This window comes from Schizophyllum commune (assembly GCF_000143185.2).
Source record: "Schizophyllum commune H4-8 unplaced genomic scaffold SCHCOscaffold_2, whole genome shotgun sequence".
NCBI classification, from domain to species: domain Eukaryota; kingdom Fungi; phylum Basidiomycota; class Agaricomycetes; order Agaricales; family Schizophyllaceae; genus Schizophyllum; species Schizophyllum commune.
The window spans coordinates 275122-288882 of record NW_026089539.1 but is presented as its reverse complement, the minus strand read 5'-3'; the positions used below and the strand labels follow the sequence as shown (position 1 = coordinate 288882).

Genomic DNA, 13761 nt, shown 5'->3' with positions numbered 1-13761 from the left:
CTGCTGATGAGCGAGCGGGATCTGCGCGCGCTGGACATGCGGCACACACTACCCAATCTGAAGAACCTGTTGCTCACGCTCACCAGCGGCGAGGCTGCTATGCCGTGAGTCACGTATCAGTCTGCTCTCTTGCAGCAGCTAACCCCACTGCAGACCTCGGCCGCTAGCATCCCACCGCTCGTCCCTCTCGGGCTTAGAATCGCCACGACCCAAGTCCCCTGAGCCAATACACGCTGGTGGAGACTCTACCCCCACGGACGATGCGTCGAAGACACCTACCGCCACGCCGTCGACGCCCGTACTCGAATCTGCACCGTTGGCGTCGATCGCGACACTCCCCAAGCCGTCCATGTTCAGTGGCTTCGGCCTCAGCTTCTTTCGCGCGGCGACGCAGCCGAAGAAGGCGGAGGGCGGGGACGCATCGAAGGACAGCGGCAGCGGGGAGGCGTCGAAGGGCAGCGGAGAGTCGGCCTCCGCTTCCGCCAAGAAGGAGGGAGATTCTAGTACCGCCGATGCCGCGGAGGATGCTGAGGAAGGCGAGGAAGGGGAGGTGGAGGATGACAGGCGAACGCTGCGAGGGAATGAGAAGGGGGCGGAGGGTACGATACAGCAGAATGGGGATGGGCATGTTGTGGATGTATCTTCGAGTTGACGTGCTTTGCGGTTCACTATCCTTATGAGCAGACTATTTCTTTGCTACGGATGTTTTGTTGTGAATTACCATCTGGCATCTGTGAAGTGGGCATGCGATGGATCTATCTGGGGAAGGACCTTCCCCTTGTCCTTCCCTCCATCACTGCGTCCGTCGCCCTTGCCACCCGTGCCGTCGTCGTCGCGTCCGACGGCGTCTAAGTTTAGTCGGTGGTAGGCCCGGGCCGGGAGATCTGAGTTCTCGCCGACGCGATCTGTAATTGCGAGCATCCCATTTGTATGCGCCACCTCGCCCGGCGCGCGTTTCTTCCCTCCCCCCTTCATTTCCCTCCCTTTCCTTCCCGTCCGCCAGCAGAGTGAGAGGCTGAGATGGCTGTAACGTACCCGTTCTGGTGAGTCCCAGACCGTCCGCGTCCACAGCATGCGCTAACGGGCGCTTAGGTTGGGAGGTAAGTCAGCAGAAATGGCGCTTATCGCATTGGTGCTGAGGCAGCGGGCGTAAGGTGTCGCGGCGAGCAGTACGTATTGTTTGCCTCGTGTGGCGGCGTGCGCTGACCAGAGCTTCGCACAGTGGCGGCATGCTGTACGCATCCGCTGGACCTCCTCAAAGTGCAAGTCGCGTAGTCCCCCGACGCCCGTGCGCCAGCTTACACTGCCCCTTCCTCCCCCAGACGCATGCAGACGCTCGAGCACAATCCCGGCGTCGCGCGCCCCTCCTTCCTCTCCACGTTACGCCTCTCCCTCTCCGAGCGCGGCTTCTTCGGCCTCTATACCGGCCTCTCCGCCTCCGTCATGCGCCAGATGTCCTACTCCCTCGTGCGCATAGGCTCCTACGAGAAAATGAAGGCTGCGCTCGGCAAGGACAAGAAGCCCTCGAACCTTTCGCTCCTGGCCGCTGCGAGCGTGGCGGGCGCGATGGGTGGGCTGGCGGGCAACCCGGCAGGTGCGTAGCGATTGTGTGCCAGGGCGAAAGTGACTCACGCTCGTATTTGTAGATGTGCTTTTGGTGCGGATGACGAGTGATACGGTCCGACCAATAGAGCAGAGATACAACTACTCGAATGCGATAAGTGGGCTGGTACGCCTTGTCAAGGAGGAGGGTGCCCAAGCGTTGGGAAGAGGATTGGGAACGAACGTCGTGCGTGGTCTGCAAACTGTGGCAGCGAGAGTCTAGACTGACCCTTGACGCGACAGACACGCGCGGTCCTCATGAACGTAAGTCCTGCTCGTCACAAGACCGCGTACCCTGTACTTACGTCTGTCGTTTGCTAGGCTTCGCAAGTAGGCTCGTGCGTCTCCTCCTTCCCTCTTCGATGCCCTCGTTTGACAGTTTCTCGATAGCTACGACTTCTTCAAGACATCATTACTAGGATGGACTTTGCCCGGGACGGAATACAAGTTCGGTGACAACCTCGTTACACATTCGATTGCTAGCTTGGCTGCAGGGACCTTCGCAACGAGTGCGTACCACTCAAGTCTGCTACGAAGTCGCTTATGCTCCCCTAGCCGTATGCTCACCTGCCGATGTTCTCCGCTCACGTATTATGGCGGTACGTCCGCCGACTTTGCTAGAAACTGCTTGACGCTGACTGCCCTTGCAGTCTACCGACCACAGCCTGGTGCACGTCCTACAAAAATCATTGCGTGAAGAGGGTGCACGGTTCTTATTCAAAGGCTGGCTGCCCGCCTTCATCCGCCTCGGCCCGAACACCGTCCTGCTCTTCGTGTTCTTTGAGGTGCGTATCCTTCCTGTCGTTGCATCACTGCGGCGCCCAGTCCTCTGCGTCCTCCTCGCAATGTGCTCACCGACGTCCCTCCATAGCAACTCAAGAACGGCTGGAGAAAACTCGTCGAGTAGAGCGAGCCTTCCACGCGCTCTGACCCTCCCGGACCCAGTCTCCCCATAGATGTATCGATAGACCGCCATCGGGATGCACAGACTATGACTGCCAAGTACCTATTTAGAGATCTTGCATAGCGGTTACGCGTCAGTAGTAGTATCTAAGTTTCGGCCTTGCATAGTAGTTGCTACCGTCGGTGCACAGCCGCCACTGCCCTAAGTGGTTGCGTGCTTTGCTCGCTCGCTTTCTACGTAGGAATGACTATGCACCAGGAGGATCGGCGCATCGTCTGCGGAAGTCTGGTAGTTCCCTAACGCACTATTGTTATCGTATATATCTTATATCCCGCACTGCAGTCCTCGCTGTATCGCATAGCGTCGGTTCGTACATGCAATGATAGAGTAGGTCTGCATCGTGAATTTCCATCGACTCTTGCATGGCCCGGGCAATGGAATATAAGGCCAGGCCCGACTGCATAATTGAATACCCGATGTACAAGACCCGTAATCATACGCGTCAGATCTGCGAGGCAAGATATGGGCCTGCACGAGTCATCGTTTTATTCTTTACATCACGGGAGAACGATTTTGTGTATTGGGCAGTTATTGGACGACGACCTGCCTGGTGTCGACACGACGAGAGGTGCCTACACCGGGCTCAGCGTGACAGCATTGATGCGAAAGACATCGCCAATGACCTGATCCAAAAGGAATTCGCCCGCAGAGACGCCAGAGCCAGTAGGTTCATAATGTGCTTGCCTGCGAAGGCGCACGACAAGCGAGAGGTGTGAAGCGAAGGGAAAGGAGTATGGTTCTGCGCGCGGACGGACAGTAGGGTGCGAGAGAGCTTTCCTGAGGGCAGTCTGGAGGGCAGTCAACTTGCACTTTGCAACGGCGGGTTTGCTGTGCAGCGCGCACGCGTGTTCCGGTTAGACAGACGTGGTGGGTGCGAGAAGCGGTCACATATTTTCATGAAGAGCATTTATCGAGGGAATTTGCTGAGGGGACTTGAGCGTCGATTTGGCCTGTCGAACGCGAGATCAGCTCGGCGGTTCCAGATGAGTTTGTTAGGATACGCACTTGGTAGTGAGACGACTGCTGGTGGTAGCGGGGCTTCGAGAGTTTTGCCGGTCCTGGGTAGGTCAGTACATAACACCTTGCATGGGTAAAGCGCAAGCAAGCAAGCAGTGTGCCGAGGGCAGACAATTAAAGTCCACGCTAGCGCGAGGTTTTCGCGATCCAGGCGGGAGGAACAAAGCAGAGGAGAACTTCATTGAGGAGTGCTGTAAGGAGCTTCGCTGGAGGTGGGGGAAGTGTAAGGGAGGACGGACGATAGCGCGACCGCCGTGATGGTTTGGAACGACAAAGATCGGCCAGAGAACTCGCTCCTTGCTTGATGTCCACCACGACGACTGCCGCGCCGTTCCCAATCCAGCTTGAAGCACGGTCCTCCTCCTCGCGATAATGTCCTTGGAATGCCAGACTTCGTCTTTGTGTGCTCAACTCGGTACCGGTCAGAGAGTTCGTCGCTCTGCGCGCGTCTTCCCTCCTTGTCGAGATCCTCCTCTGCACGTAGTGGTCCCCTCCAGAGCGCAACAGACAGTTTGGGGTCCTTGCACTCGCGCCTACTGATGAATACCAAGGCAAGCTAGCATGGGAAGACCTTGGAATGTTCAAGGAAGATTGCGACACGCGCTGCCACCCTCCTACCTCTCGCGGCCCGCTAGCCAAAGCAAGCTTTATGCAAACAGAGGTGTCCTGCTCCCTTGACCTTTTCACAAGTACGAGCCCTATGGGAGCGAGCCGTACCAGATTCCGCGGGACCGTGTTGAGAACAAATGAGGCGACATTTCTGTCTTTGTTCGCAACGTTCCAGTCCGAGTGACGGGATCCCCAGGTGAGCACACTCCCTTGCGCGCACAGTAGTGATTTTCTGAGTATCCCGCAGGTGGAGGCCAACTGACTGCGGTGCAGTCGACGCTACGCGTGAAGACATGAAGGAGGTGACAATGATTGTGGCATCTACTTCGCTTCGCATGCTTCGATATCGACAGGCGCGTGCTCTGGCGAAAGTTCCTTGACAGCTTGCTGAATTCCCATGGTGTGCGTTCGTCGTGTTTTTCGTGTGCCGATCGCTGATGCTGCAGAATAGACGCCTCAGGTGTCTTCAACGCTCAAGTCGCCTATATCCAAATCGAAATGCGCTCAGCTCAGGTATCAAGCCTTGCTTGGCTTACTGCATTTCATGAAGATTCTTCCTGCACTTTGCATCTTCTTCTGCGAGACGGGTTATGTTATCAACGGAGGTCAGCATCGTCGTCAGTTCAAAAGGATAAAGGCAACTGAACTACGCCGTCAGATACAGCGCTTCCCAGACGCCTGCTACCTCCAAATCATGCCTGCCTATCAGAAGAGACGACAGCGAGGAGTAGGGAATTGACCCAGCAGCTAGACTAGCATCCGTCAAGCCCTTTGTTCGACCGCGTGCCCGTTTACCCATTTGGTCGATAAAGGTGAACTTCGGCACTCCCCGAGGGTCACGCCCCAATTCGGCGCGTCGCGTATTTTCTTCCTCTTCCCAAACGACATACGCTTGTCCTCTTTGCTCACCGCACACACCCAAACCAACTTCATCGCTCCAAGCCCATCAAACAAACATATTCAACAATGGCCGCTCAAGTCGCGTACATGATCATCGCTGGTGAATTCCAGCTCGTCAAGCACGTCGAGGTCACGAAGGAGCTTGTGCTCCTCAAGAATGGAGCCAAGTCGGAGGAGGATGGTATGGAGATGGGCAAGGTCTTTGTCGAGCTGCCGGCCGGCGTGGTACGTCGTGAGCTCGTCGCGGGTTGCGGATTCTGACCTTTGTCTTTCAGACCGTTGAGGATGCGGTGACGATGAAGTTTAACATTGACGGCAACCTCGCTCCGAAGGCCCAGCACGGCGAGCAGCAATCGGATAGCGCTATCTCTCTGGCGGACGAGAAGAAGGGTATTGAGCGCATCGACCAAGCTGAACTCGAAGACCGCGCGGTCGCTGACGCTGGCGCTGCGAAACTCAACCCTGCCCGGCTTGCGGCACTCGACCATGCTGCGGAGACAGCCCAGCCCTACCAACCTCCTTCGACCCCACCTGCCCGGCGGACCTTCCCGGCTGCCAGTGTCCCCATCGACGACGTTTTCACTTTCAGTGGCGACGCCGGGCGGGCTCGCGTGGCAGTCACGGGACCGCGCGGTGGTATCGCCGGAAGCCCGCAGTCGCACGCACCCGGCCATGCGCGTGCCAACAGCCTACCCACCGATGAAAATTCGCTCATTGACTTCCCTGTTGAGGGAGAAACTCCCCATGCCGGCAGCCAGGGCTCTACGGAGTACGGCTACAAAAGGGTCCCAACTCCTCGCCCACTTGGGCGCAAGCGCACCTATTCGGAGATGGACGCGGCGGAAGTGCAGCTCGACCGTCGCCCCGATGTTGACCTCTCCCAGTGGGAGGAGAAGCCGGGATACCTGCACGCGGGTCGTCTCCTCAAGAAAATGCCGCTGAGGCCCGAGCCCGAGCCAAACGTCCTCAGAAGGGTCTCCTTGTCGGCTTTCAGTCCTGAAGCCAGCGATGCTGAGGAGGTGCAGCGCCCACGCAAGCGCCGTCGTCACAGTGGCCTCGTCCACGAAGCCTCCGACTAAGCGAAGCACTCATAGCAGGCAGGTGCGCGTTGCGACTTGGTGAGTCCACTGTCGTATAGGTCTCACACGCCGATCTCATCTTTTCTTGCAGACATCGTCGCAGCGTATACGGTTGTCACAACCCCCTTGGTCGAACCCCCGCGCTCTCTGATGCATTGGCACGCCGGGCCCGGTACGATGGAGAGACGGTAGCCTTGACCATCAGTCGCCGCCTTCGCCATCAATCCGCGTATATATAGTATATATATCACTTTCAATTCTCCTCTTTCGAGCGCTGCCTCTTTACATCCCTGTCTCGTCTTGCTCTCCTCCGCATCCACATGTTTTTCACCCTTCTTTATCTATCCCGATGCGTACATACTTGGTGTCTTCCTACCTTTGGCTCCTTGACATTTTCCATATTTCGTAAAGTGGAACCAACTATTTATTGCAGAATCTGAGGGAAGTGATTGCGCTCTTGTGAAGTCGTGCGTACTTGTAAATTCAATTACCGGGTTGAGAGCAAGAAAGAAGGTCAAGGTGTCGGAGCTCGGCACATCAATGTTTTAGAGTCAGAAAGCGTCAGCATACGGAGGGCAATCAGTCCAACGGAGGGTGGCTATCGTCCATACAGCGCGGCGAACAGTATCAGGGCTTGTCCATATTGGTCCCTTTCACATGTACCCTACCGAGCTCGCCAACAATCGAAGGTGCTTATGGGGGTCCCTCTCGTCTAAAGGCACGCAGAATGTCCTCACTCGTCCACTGCCAATTCATGGGCTCCTCGTACTTGTAGTATCCATCCGTGTCCGGCTCTGTGCCCACGAGCGAACTGTCCGAGCTGTGTACAGAGGAGCCACCATCTTCGTCTTCGTCCGAGGGTTGGTAGGTTTCCCCTTCTTCGTCACTTGACCAGGCGCCCAATGCCGGCCGTATCGATACCGTCATGCGTATGACCCTCTTCGACATGAGCCAGAGGCGGTGACCTCTCCGTCGACGTGGCTTCGGCTGCCTCCTCGCTCATGCGTCGTGGATCCCAGTCCCCGCGCCACACGCGCGTTGGAGAGTGCACAATATTGACGCCTGGATATACGAAGGCGGCATTCGTGCTCCTCCAAGCGACAGGGTCCAGGATTTGAGGCAGGTCGCGCAGACCTAGGAGCGCGCAATCAAGGGTGCGCATGCCCCGGAATCTGGGCAGGTTTTCCTGGATCGTGCTAGCTTCGCTTGGTCTAGCTGAGGTTTGCAACCTAGAGCGGAGCCCCCAGATACAGTCCATCGAATCAAGAGACAGCCGGCCCAGTAGCGGTGGTTCCCATACGTCGATCCAACGCAGAGAGGGATGACTATGCGGCACCGTCGCATGGGGCGGGAGAACGACATGTTCGAGGAGCGGACATGCATTGAGCATGGGCTCAATGTCGAGCGTGAAGTCGCACACGCAGCAATCATAGTCCGTGCGGATATGCAGGTAGCGAAGATGTTGACCATCGGCCAACAACAATGGCTGTAACCATGTCCCTTCGGCCAACGATGCCAATAGGTCAAAATGTGATAGACCGGCTGTGGGGCAGGTAACAGTTAGGTACTCCAGCGCTGGCGTTGGCCATAGTCGAGCGAGCTGTTCGACATTATGCCTGGTATCCACTGTATTGGCGGCGAAACTGAGTGTAGTGAGAACAGGAAAGCTCAGATCGTCATATTGGGTAATGTCAGTCAGAAGGGGCAGGTTGAGCTCTACGAGCCGAAGGGAGAAGTCTTCGATTGTGAATAGATTCTCTCCGTTCAGAGTCGCAAAGGGCGGCGGGCTGTCACGACACGTGTCCGGGAGGCATCCGCTTAGAAAGGCTTCGCAGCTGGGTTGGACATCGAGGTCGAGATGCGTGATCCTTGAGGGGTACGCATAGTCCCGATGCAGCACGGGAAGGAGTAGACCCAGGTGATAGTTACTACGCGCGACGAAGGCCGCACGGTGCAGATTTTGGCATGACTTCATGATTGTTCCAGCGTCCCAGGTATATGCGAATTCGTGAAGCTCGCCTACGAAGCATGCGAACGTGATTGACCTGACCAAAGGAGCCAGCGACGGCGTCCCTTCTATCGTCTTTGCCAGTGCGCATACCTGGCCGACGCTGCGGATACCGATGTCGCGGTAAAGCAGCTCGATAGAAGCGTGGTACCACGAGCGACAGACAAGCGGCAGGTTTCTCTTCGTAGCCATCGCAGCGAGCCATGGATACTCGCAGACAGAATAACCCGGACCGATGAAGCACGACGGCGTGATGGTTCGATCGAAGATGAGCTGCAAGATTTCCGCGGAGAGATCGGATGCCAACGATCTGCGCCTTGGGAGAGATGTACCATGCTCCTGGACCTGAGATTTAAAATGCTGCTACTTAGCCGGCTAGCTTCAACTTACCCTGTCCTGATTTGCGTGCATGGATTCCGCCATTACAGTAAAAGTCGACTGACTTGAACAGGCCTGAAGTGACCGACGGTCGCAGACAAGGCGCGATACAGAACTTTCCATCTCTCAATCACCGGGACACGTCACGGTCACGTAAATGGGTCCCAATTCAGAGGACGAGGACCCGACGATGAAATAAGCTGATATTGGAAGCCCTTCCGTGGCCTAAATCCCAGACCCAAACGATTTGATGGAATCAGCAAGCACATTTCACAGCGGTTTAGGAGGGGTGTACCAAACCGTCGACATCATCTAGGATTTGGGACGGACGGTGCTGTCGAGCACTGGGAAAGCGCCGCATGTCTCATCTTTTGCCTTGTAAGGAGATTCCATGCGGTCGTTCTGACGTGCCATCACTAATTATTGGCAAAAGAGCGTTTGGGACGAGCATTTGGATCTGGGATGAGGGTAGCTACCCCCCTCCCAGATGTGCATCTAGGACGAGGGTGATCGACATCAACAAGCGATGGTGGCGTCTCGGCAGCCCGGCAGCCTGCCTTTTCAAGGCTTTGATGCGCGTCTAGGATTTGGGACTGGTTCCAAATCGCCCACGGAAAGGCGTCCATTCGTACTGATAGATCACTTCCACTCTCGTGTCATAAAGTATTCTTCCCTGCACAGCAGCTCCGAGGAACCTGCACCGGAGACGAAGGCGCCACGTCTGAAGCCAACGTCGACGGAGTAGGTTCCTTCTCTGCCTGTTCCGTAGGCCCCTTCGCCGATCCACGCACTTCCTCCTGATCATTGCCCGGTCCCTTCTCCTTCCCATCCCCGTGCGCCTTCTCATGCCCATGTCCCAACAACGCATGCTCCTCACATCCATCGCACGTCTGCCCACAACCACACCGCCCATCCGGGCACCCGCAATTTCCTCCGCAGCATTCCAACTTCGGCAGCTCGACGCGCTGACCAGAGCGGTTCGGTGGCAACGGCAGCAGCGCCGCCTGCGCGAAGAACTTGGCCAGTGCGTCATTCGTGGCGGCGGCGTTGCCGAAGAGGCCAGCGCTGTGGTTGCTCCCGAAGCCAAGGGGGCCATCTCTCCCAAGCATACTGCTGCCCCCAAATCCGAACGCCTCGTTCTCCAAAGCATCCGCCCGCCCGACCATATCCCCATCCACGCAGTGTATGCAGTTCCCCTCCTTGCAGTCCGCGTGCGTGTGCGTGACGTGCTCGGCCCCGCGATGCTCCGAGCAGCCCGGGCAGGTGCAGTCGACGCCGCAAGTGCAGCCGGAGCCCGCGAGCGAGGTGAGCGTGGTGAAGTGCGGGAGGGTGAACTGTGGGAGGTCGGGGAAGGGGGAGGTTGTAGTGATTGAGGGCGCGAGGAGGGAAGACCCTTCCAAAGGTGATGGCGAGGGGCCATCCAGAAGTAGGGGCGGAAGAGTGGGTCCTGGGGATGTAGATGGGGTCTTGGAGGCCTGCTTGTGAGCGCAACATGAACCGCGTTGAGCAACCTTTGCGCGTTTGTGCTTGGGGCTGGGCGGTCGGGAGGAGGCGTGTTTCGAAGCTGGTTCCGGTGACTGGCAGGCGGCCGAAGTGGGTGACTGACGAGAGGTAGGCATTTGGCGAGTAGTGATCAGCTGCACTTGGTGCGAGGGAGATTTCGGAATTTGACGCGATAGAGCTGCAGCTGCAGCGGCTAGTGCGTTCAATCCGGAGCTTGGAGAGCTGGCGCGGGCAAGGAACACGGTCGACGAGGTAGACGCCGGGGTCGCAGACGTCGAGGATTGTGCGACATTACATCTACAGCCGCGTACGTCACCGCAACAGCAGGGATTGAGCAGCGCATCGACTGACGATGAGATTAGTACGATTAAAGGAGTAAAATACCGTAACACACCTCTTTGCCTCGAATCCGCCGCCAACGATCCAGCTGTCCAGTTCCCTTGCATCACATCCTTCAACCCGTTCGGAAGCGCCGGGGCAATGGGCATATACCGCGCTGCACATTGGACGCACCATATCAGCCTCTTCCCACACGACGATCGGAGCGGTACTCACGTTTCCCCCTTGAGCTCGCCGGTGCCAGCAACGTGCGCTCTTCCTGCGCGTTATCTGCGGGGGAGCAGTTGCACTTTGAGTGCAGCTTCCGCGTCTTACGCAGCTCGCGGCAGTTGGTGCATTGGGATACGGGGCGGCCCTTCTTCTTGACCTCGAAGAGCGGCCGATCGGTGTGGTGACAGTTGGACGAGCGGTGTCCTTTGATGCAGGATTCGCTGGGGTGGATAAAGGTTAGGAGGGTGAGGAAGGGGAGGAGGTATGCGACGCACCAGGCGTACTTCTTGTTATTGACGAATGGCTGGGGGATCGTTGTCAGGTGTGATATCGCGCGAATGTGATGAAGGGGGCGCACCATTGCTTGCGCAAGGCTAGGGTGAGGAGCGAGACTTGTCTGAGGATCAAGATAGCCTGGGAGGGAGTGGTATATATGCCGACACCGATGAGGTCGCCAGCAAGTCGTAATCAGCTGGTTAGCTGTATTCAGAACGAAGGTCGGTCACAAGGCGTGCACGATAGAAGCACGGGCTGAGGCTGTGGTCGTCGGCGGAGGTGGTATCGCTAGCGAGAGTTCCAGCCGGTTGACGGCCTGAAAGAGGTTTGCGCGCGCCCGTATGCCTTGAGGCTCTGAGCAGCGACGGTGCAATGCAAGTCCCAATCAATTCCGTCCTAATCCATCCTAATCCGTGGGAAAGTCCAAGCGCGTCACGTACCACGTCACACTTCTCCGTCGGGGAGTGCCCTTTGTGTTCCGCTCGTTTTGTCATAGACTCTCTTGTTAGTACCAATCCAATCGCACGCCTTCGCCCTCCGATCGTGCCTCTCCTCCCATATTCCAGTGATCAAAAAAACAACTATCGAGAAATATCCTGCGTGAGGCAAACCCTGGCTTCATAAAGGACCATCCGAGGCGATCCCGTAAACATACGGTACCCCACATTGACGCAGGGTCTGTACCTCGGCTAGCAGGTCTCGACTCCGTCTGTCATGCCCTGATCATGCCTCTGCAGAAGCCACCCTACGTAGTGATCATTGATCTTACAACGATTGCACATGTTCTCCTCCTGACGCCGTTAGTCAGAGGAAGCTTTTGTTCTAGCTATACCTCTTGCTGTCATATGGAATGAGACGGTACCACTCAAGGAAGATCAAAGACGGGGAGGGGGATTGAGGGGGTGACGCCTATCGTGTACGCTGCAAGTAAGCGTTGTGAGCCCGTGGTGGCGCACATGAGCCTCTTCGATCTTCCTAGCTCATCTTCGGGTCTTCTCCGCGGACGGTTTACCGGAAGTTATCACTGTCTGCTCTCCTGATGCTCTGCCAGATCATGCCTCACGACTTATACAAAGTACATTTGTAGGCCAATCTTCCGCCGGATTGGTTGAGTTAAGGACCGGGCCGAATAAGCCGGTGCTGGGCGGAATGTTTCGCGATCGATAATCTGGGCGCGAACACACGCTTGTCCGTCTCCGCCATCGTCCCCCCTCGAAGTGAGCCTCATCGCACAATATAGACACTGCATCTGACACTACCCAGCGCCCCTCAAAAGCCCGACCTACTAGAAGATCCAAAGCCGAGTCCTCGATCGCGCACCCCGCATTCCACCATGTCTTCCCCCCAGCCCCGCACCTTCGTGCTCGCGTCGCGCAAGTCGCCAATGGCGCAGGCGCAGACCGTCCAGGTGCAAGCCGCGCTCCGCGCCCTCGACACCTCCCCCTCCGCCCCCAAATTCGAGACCTCGTTCATGTCTACCGCAGGCGACAAGAACCAGGTGCAGGCGCTGTACTTCCTCGGCGGGAAGGAGCTGTGGACGGGGGACCTTGAGGTGGCGCTGAAGGAGCGCGCGGCGGATATGCTGGTGCATAGCTTGAAGGACGTACCGACGGTGTTGCCGGAGGGGTTCGTGCTGGCGGGGATATCGGAGAGGGACGAGCCGGTGGATGTGATGTGCGTGAAAGCGGGGATGCCGTGGAGGACGCCGGAGGAGCTGCCGGAGGGGAGCGTGGTGGGGACGAGCAGCGTGCGGAGGATCGCGATGCTGAAGAGGCGGTTTCCGCATCTGAAGTTCCTCGATGTGGTGCGTGTCGTGTGCCCGCCCGATCGTTAAGCTATACTCACCTTCTTTCGCCCCTTCTCCTCCAGCGCGGCAACATGTACGTTTCCACTTCCTCGAACGTATCGCACACACTCACAATATCCCCGTTATAGTGCTACCCGCCTCGCAAAGCTCGATGACCCTGCCCTCCCCTACGCCGCCCTCATCGCCGCCAAGGCTGGCCTCGTCCGCGTCAACCTCCAACATCGCATCACCTGCGACCTCGCCCCACCCACATACTCCTACGCCGTTGGTCAAGGCGCGCTCGGTATCGAGGTTCGCGCCGACGACACTGAGGCGCTCGCCCTCTGCAAGCGAATCACCCACTGGCCATCCCTGTGGCGCTGCCGTGCCGAACGCGCATGCTTGCGGGAGCTCGAGGGCGGCTGCAGTGTGCCCGTAGGTGTCGTTAGCGCTATCGAGATAGAAAACGAGGGCGAGGGTGAAGAGGCAGTGGGGCGCGCGGGCGTGCTCTCGCTAACGGCAGGCGTGACGTCGGTGGACGGGACGGAGCACGTCCAGCACGAGATCCGGGAGCATGTACGGAGCGTGGAGGAGGCGGAGGCACTGGGCGTGCGGATGGCGAAGACGCTGAAGCAGAACGGCGCGCAGAAGATATTGGAGGACATCACGCTCGACCGGCAACGAAGGATGGAGGAGGCGCAGCGGACGGACGACTTGAAGAAGCTGAATCAGACGGTTGAGTGAATGCTCATCGGTGTATATCTTACTGTATGTTGTAGGTACTGCCAAGTGCAGGCTAGGACGCCCCTGGTGGTGGCGCAGCCATGAGGGGCTCGTCTCTCCCCTCTTCCTCCCCTCGATCTCGTGTCTCTCCTGCGACACCATTTGAGCTGTCAATGCTGTTACAGAGTACCTGGCGATACCCTCGGATCCAGCCATCCAGGGCAAAATCGGGCGAGATCGGCACTGGCACGCGGGAGCAGAATGACATCAGATCGGAAGCAAAGCGGGAGCAAATTTGCCGCGTGTGAATCCCAATATGGCAGTCCTTGTGCGAACACGTTGCTGTACTCCGTGATCATGATCTGGT

The 13761-nt window shown here is 57.6% G+C and overlaps 6 protein-coding genes across 6 annotated transcripts; 4 read left to right on the top strand and 2 right to left on the bottom strand.

Annotated features, from left to right (window-relative positions):
- Window positions 1-6: 6 nt before the first annotated feature.
- Window positions 7-652, top strand: SCHCODRAFT_02487489 (uncharacterized protein; the record flags this gene model as incomplete). The annotated part of the gene is made up of 2 exons (XM_003037619.2): window positions 7-104; window positions 154-652. The coding sequence occupies 2 exons, from the start codon at window positions 7-9 to the stop codon at window positions 650-652; spliced, it is 597 nt and encodes a 198-aa protein (XP_003037665.1).
- A 493-nt stretch (window positions 653-1145) lies between these two features.
- Window positions 1146-2935, top strand: SCHCODRAFT_02609245 (mitochondrial carrier). The gene is made up of 8 exons (XM_003037620.3): window positions 1146-1594; window positions 1647-1789; window positions 1846-1866; window positions 1924-1940; window positions 1993-2111; window positions 2158-2201; window positions 2253-2387; window positions 2474-2935. Exons 1-8 carry the CDS (start codon window positions 1327-1329, stop codon window positions 2507-2509), a joined length of 783 nt encoding a protein of 260 aa, XP_003037666.1. The 5' UTR covers window positions 1146-1326; the 3' UTR covers window positions 2510-2935.
- Window positions 2936-5158: 2223 nt separating this feature from the next.
- On the top strand, window positions 5159-6171 carry SCHCODRAFT_02487060 (uncharacterized protein; the record flags this gene model as incomplete). Its single annotated transcript, XM_003037621.1, has 2 exons — window positions 5159-5317; window positions 5368-6171. 2 exons carry the CDS (start codon window positions 5159-5161, stop codon window positions 6169-6171), a joined length of 963 nt encoding a protein of 320 aa, XP_003037667.1.
- Window positions 6172-7054: 883 nt separating this feature from the next.
- Window positions 7055-8602, bottom strand: SCHCODRAFT_02696100 (uncharacterized protein; the record flags this gene model as incomplete). The annotated part of the gene is made up of 2 exons (XM_050346891.1): window positions 7055-8518; window positions 8570-8602. The coding sequence occupies 2 exons, from the start codon at window positions 8600-8602 to the stop codon at window positions 7055-7057; spliced, it is 1497 nt and encodes a 498-aa protein (XP_050201969.1).
- A 522-nt stretch (window positions 8603-9124) lies between these two features.
- On the bottom strand, window positions 9125-11251 carry SCHCODRAFT_02609231 (uncharacterized protein). The gene is made up of 5 exons (XM_003038956.2): window positions 10968-11251; window positions 10885-10913; window positions 10616-10830; window positions 10455-10556; window positions 9125-10406 (listed from the first exon to the last, which is right to left on the bottom strand). Exons 1-5 carry the CDS (start codon window positions 10968-10970, stop codon window positions 9214-9216), a joined length of 1542 nt encoding a protein of 513 aa, XP_003039002.1. The 5' UTR covers window positions 10971-11251; the 3' UTR covers window positions 9125-9213.
- Window positions 11252-11920: 669 nt separating this feature from the next.
- On the top strand, window positions 11921-13441 carry SCHCODRAFT_02140623 (porphobilinogen deaminase). The gene is made up of 4 exons (XM_003037622.2): window positions 11921-12102; window positions 12149-12689; window positions 12755-12765; window positions 12821-13441. Exons 2-4 carry the CDS (start codon window positions 12219-12221, stop codon window positions 13413-13415), a joined length of 1077 nt encoding a protein of 358 aa, XP_003037668.1. The 5' UTR covers window positions 11921-12102; window positions 12149-12218; the 3' UTR covers window positions 13416-13441.
- The last annotated feature ends 320 nt before the right edge of the window (window positions 13442-13761 follow it).

What these genes read in the sequence shown, in the direction of transcription:
- SCHCODRAFT_02609245 (XM_003037620.3), top strand. Translation starts at nt 1,327, where the DNA reads ATGCAGACGCTCGAGCACAATCCCGGCGTCGCGCGCCCCTCCTTCCTC. An exon ending in GAGGATTGGGAACGAACGTC is followed by an intron (nt 1,790 to 1,845) that starts GTGCGTGGTCTG and finishes TTGACGCGACAG; the next exon opens with ACACGCGCGGTCCTCATGAA. An exon ending in TGCAGGGACCTTCGCAACGA is followed by an intron (nt 2,112 to 2,157) that starts GTGCGTACCACT and finishes ATGCTCCCCTAG; the next exon opens with CCGTATGCTCACCTGCCGAT.
- SCHCODRAFT_02609231 (XM_003038956.2), bottom strand. An exon ending in AATAACAAGAAGTACGCCTG is followed by an intron (nt 10,831 to 10,884) that starts GTGCGTCGCATA and finishes TATCCACCCCAG; the next exon opens with CGAATCCTGCATCAAAGGAC. An exon ending in GGCGGATTCGAGGCAAAGAG is followed by an intron (nt 10,407 to 10,454) that starts GTGTGTTACGGT and finishes TCTCATCGTCAG; the next exon opens with TCGATGCGCTGCTCAATCCC.
- SCHCODRAFT_02140623 (XM_003037622.2), top strand. Translation starts at nt 12,219, where the DNA reads ATGTCTTCCCCCCAGCCCCGCACCTTCGTGCTCGCGTCGCGCAAGTCG.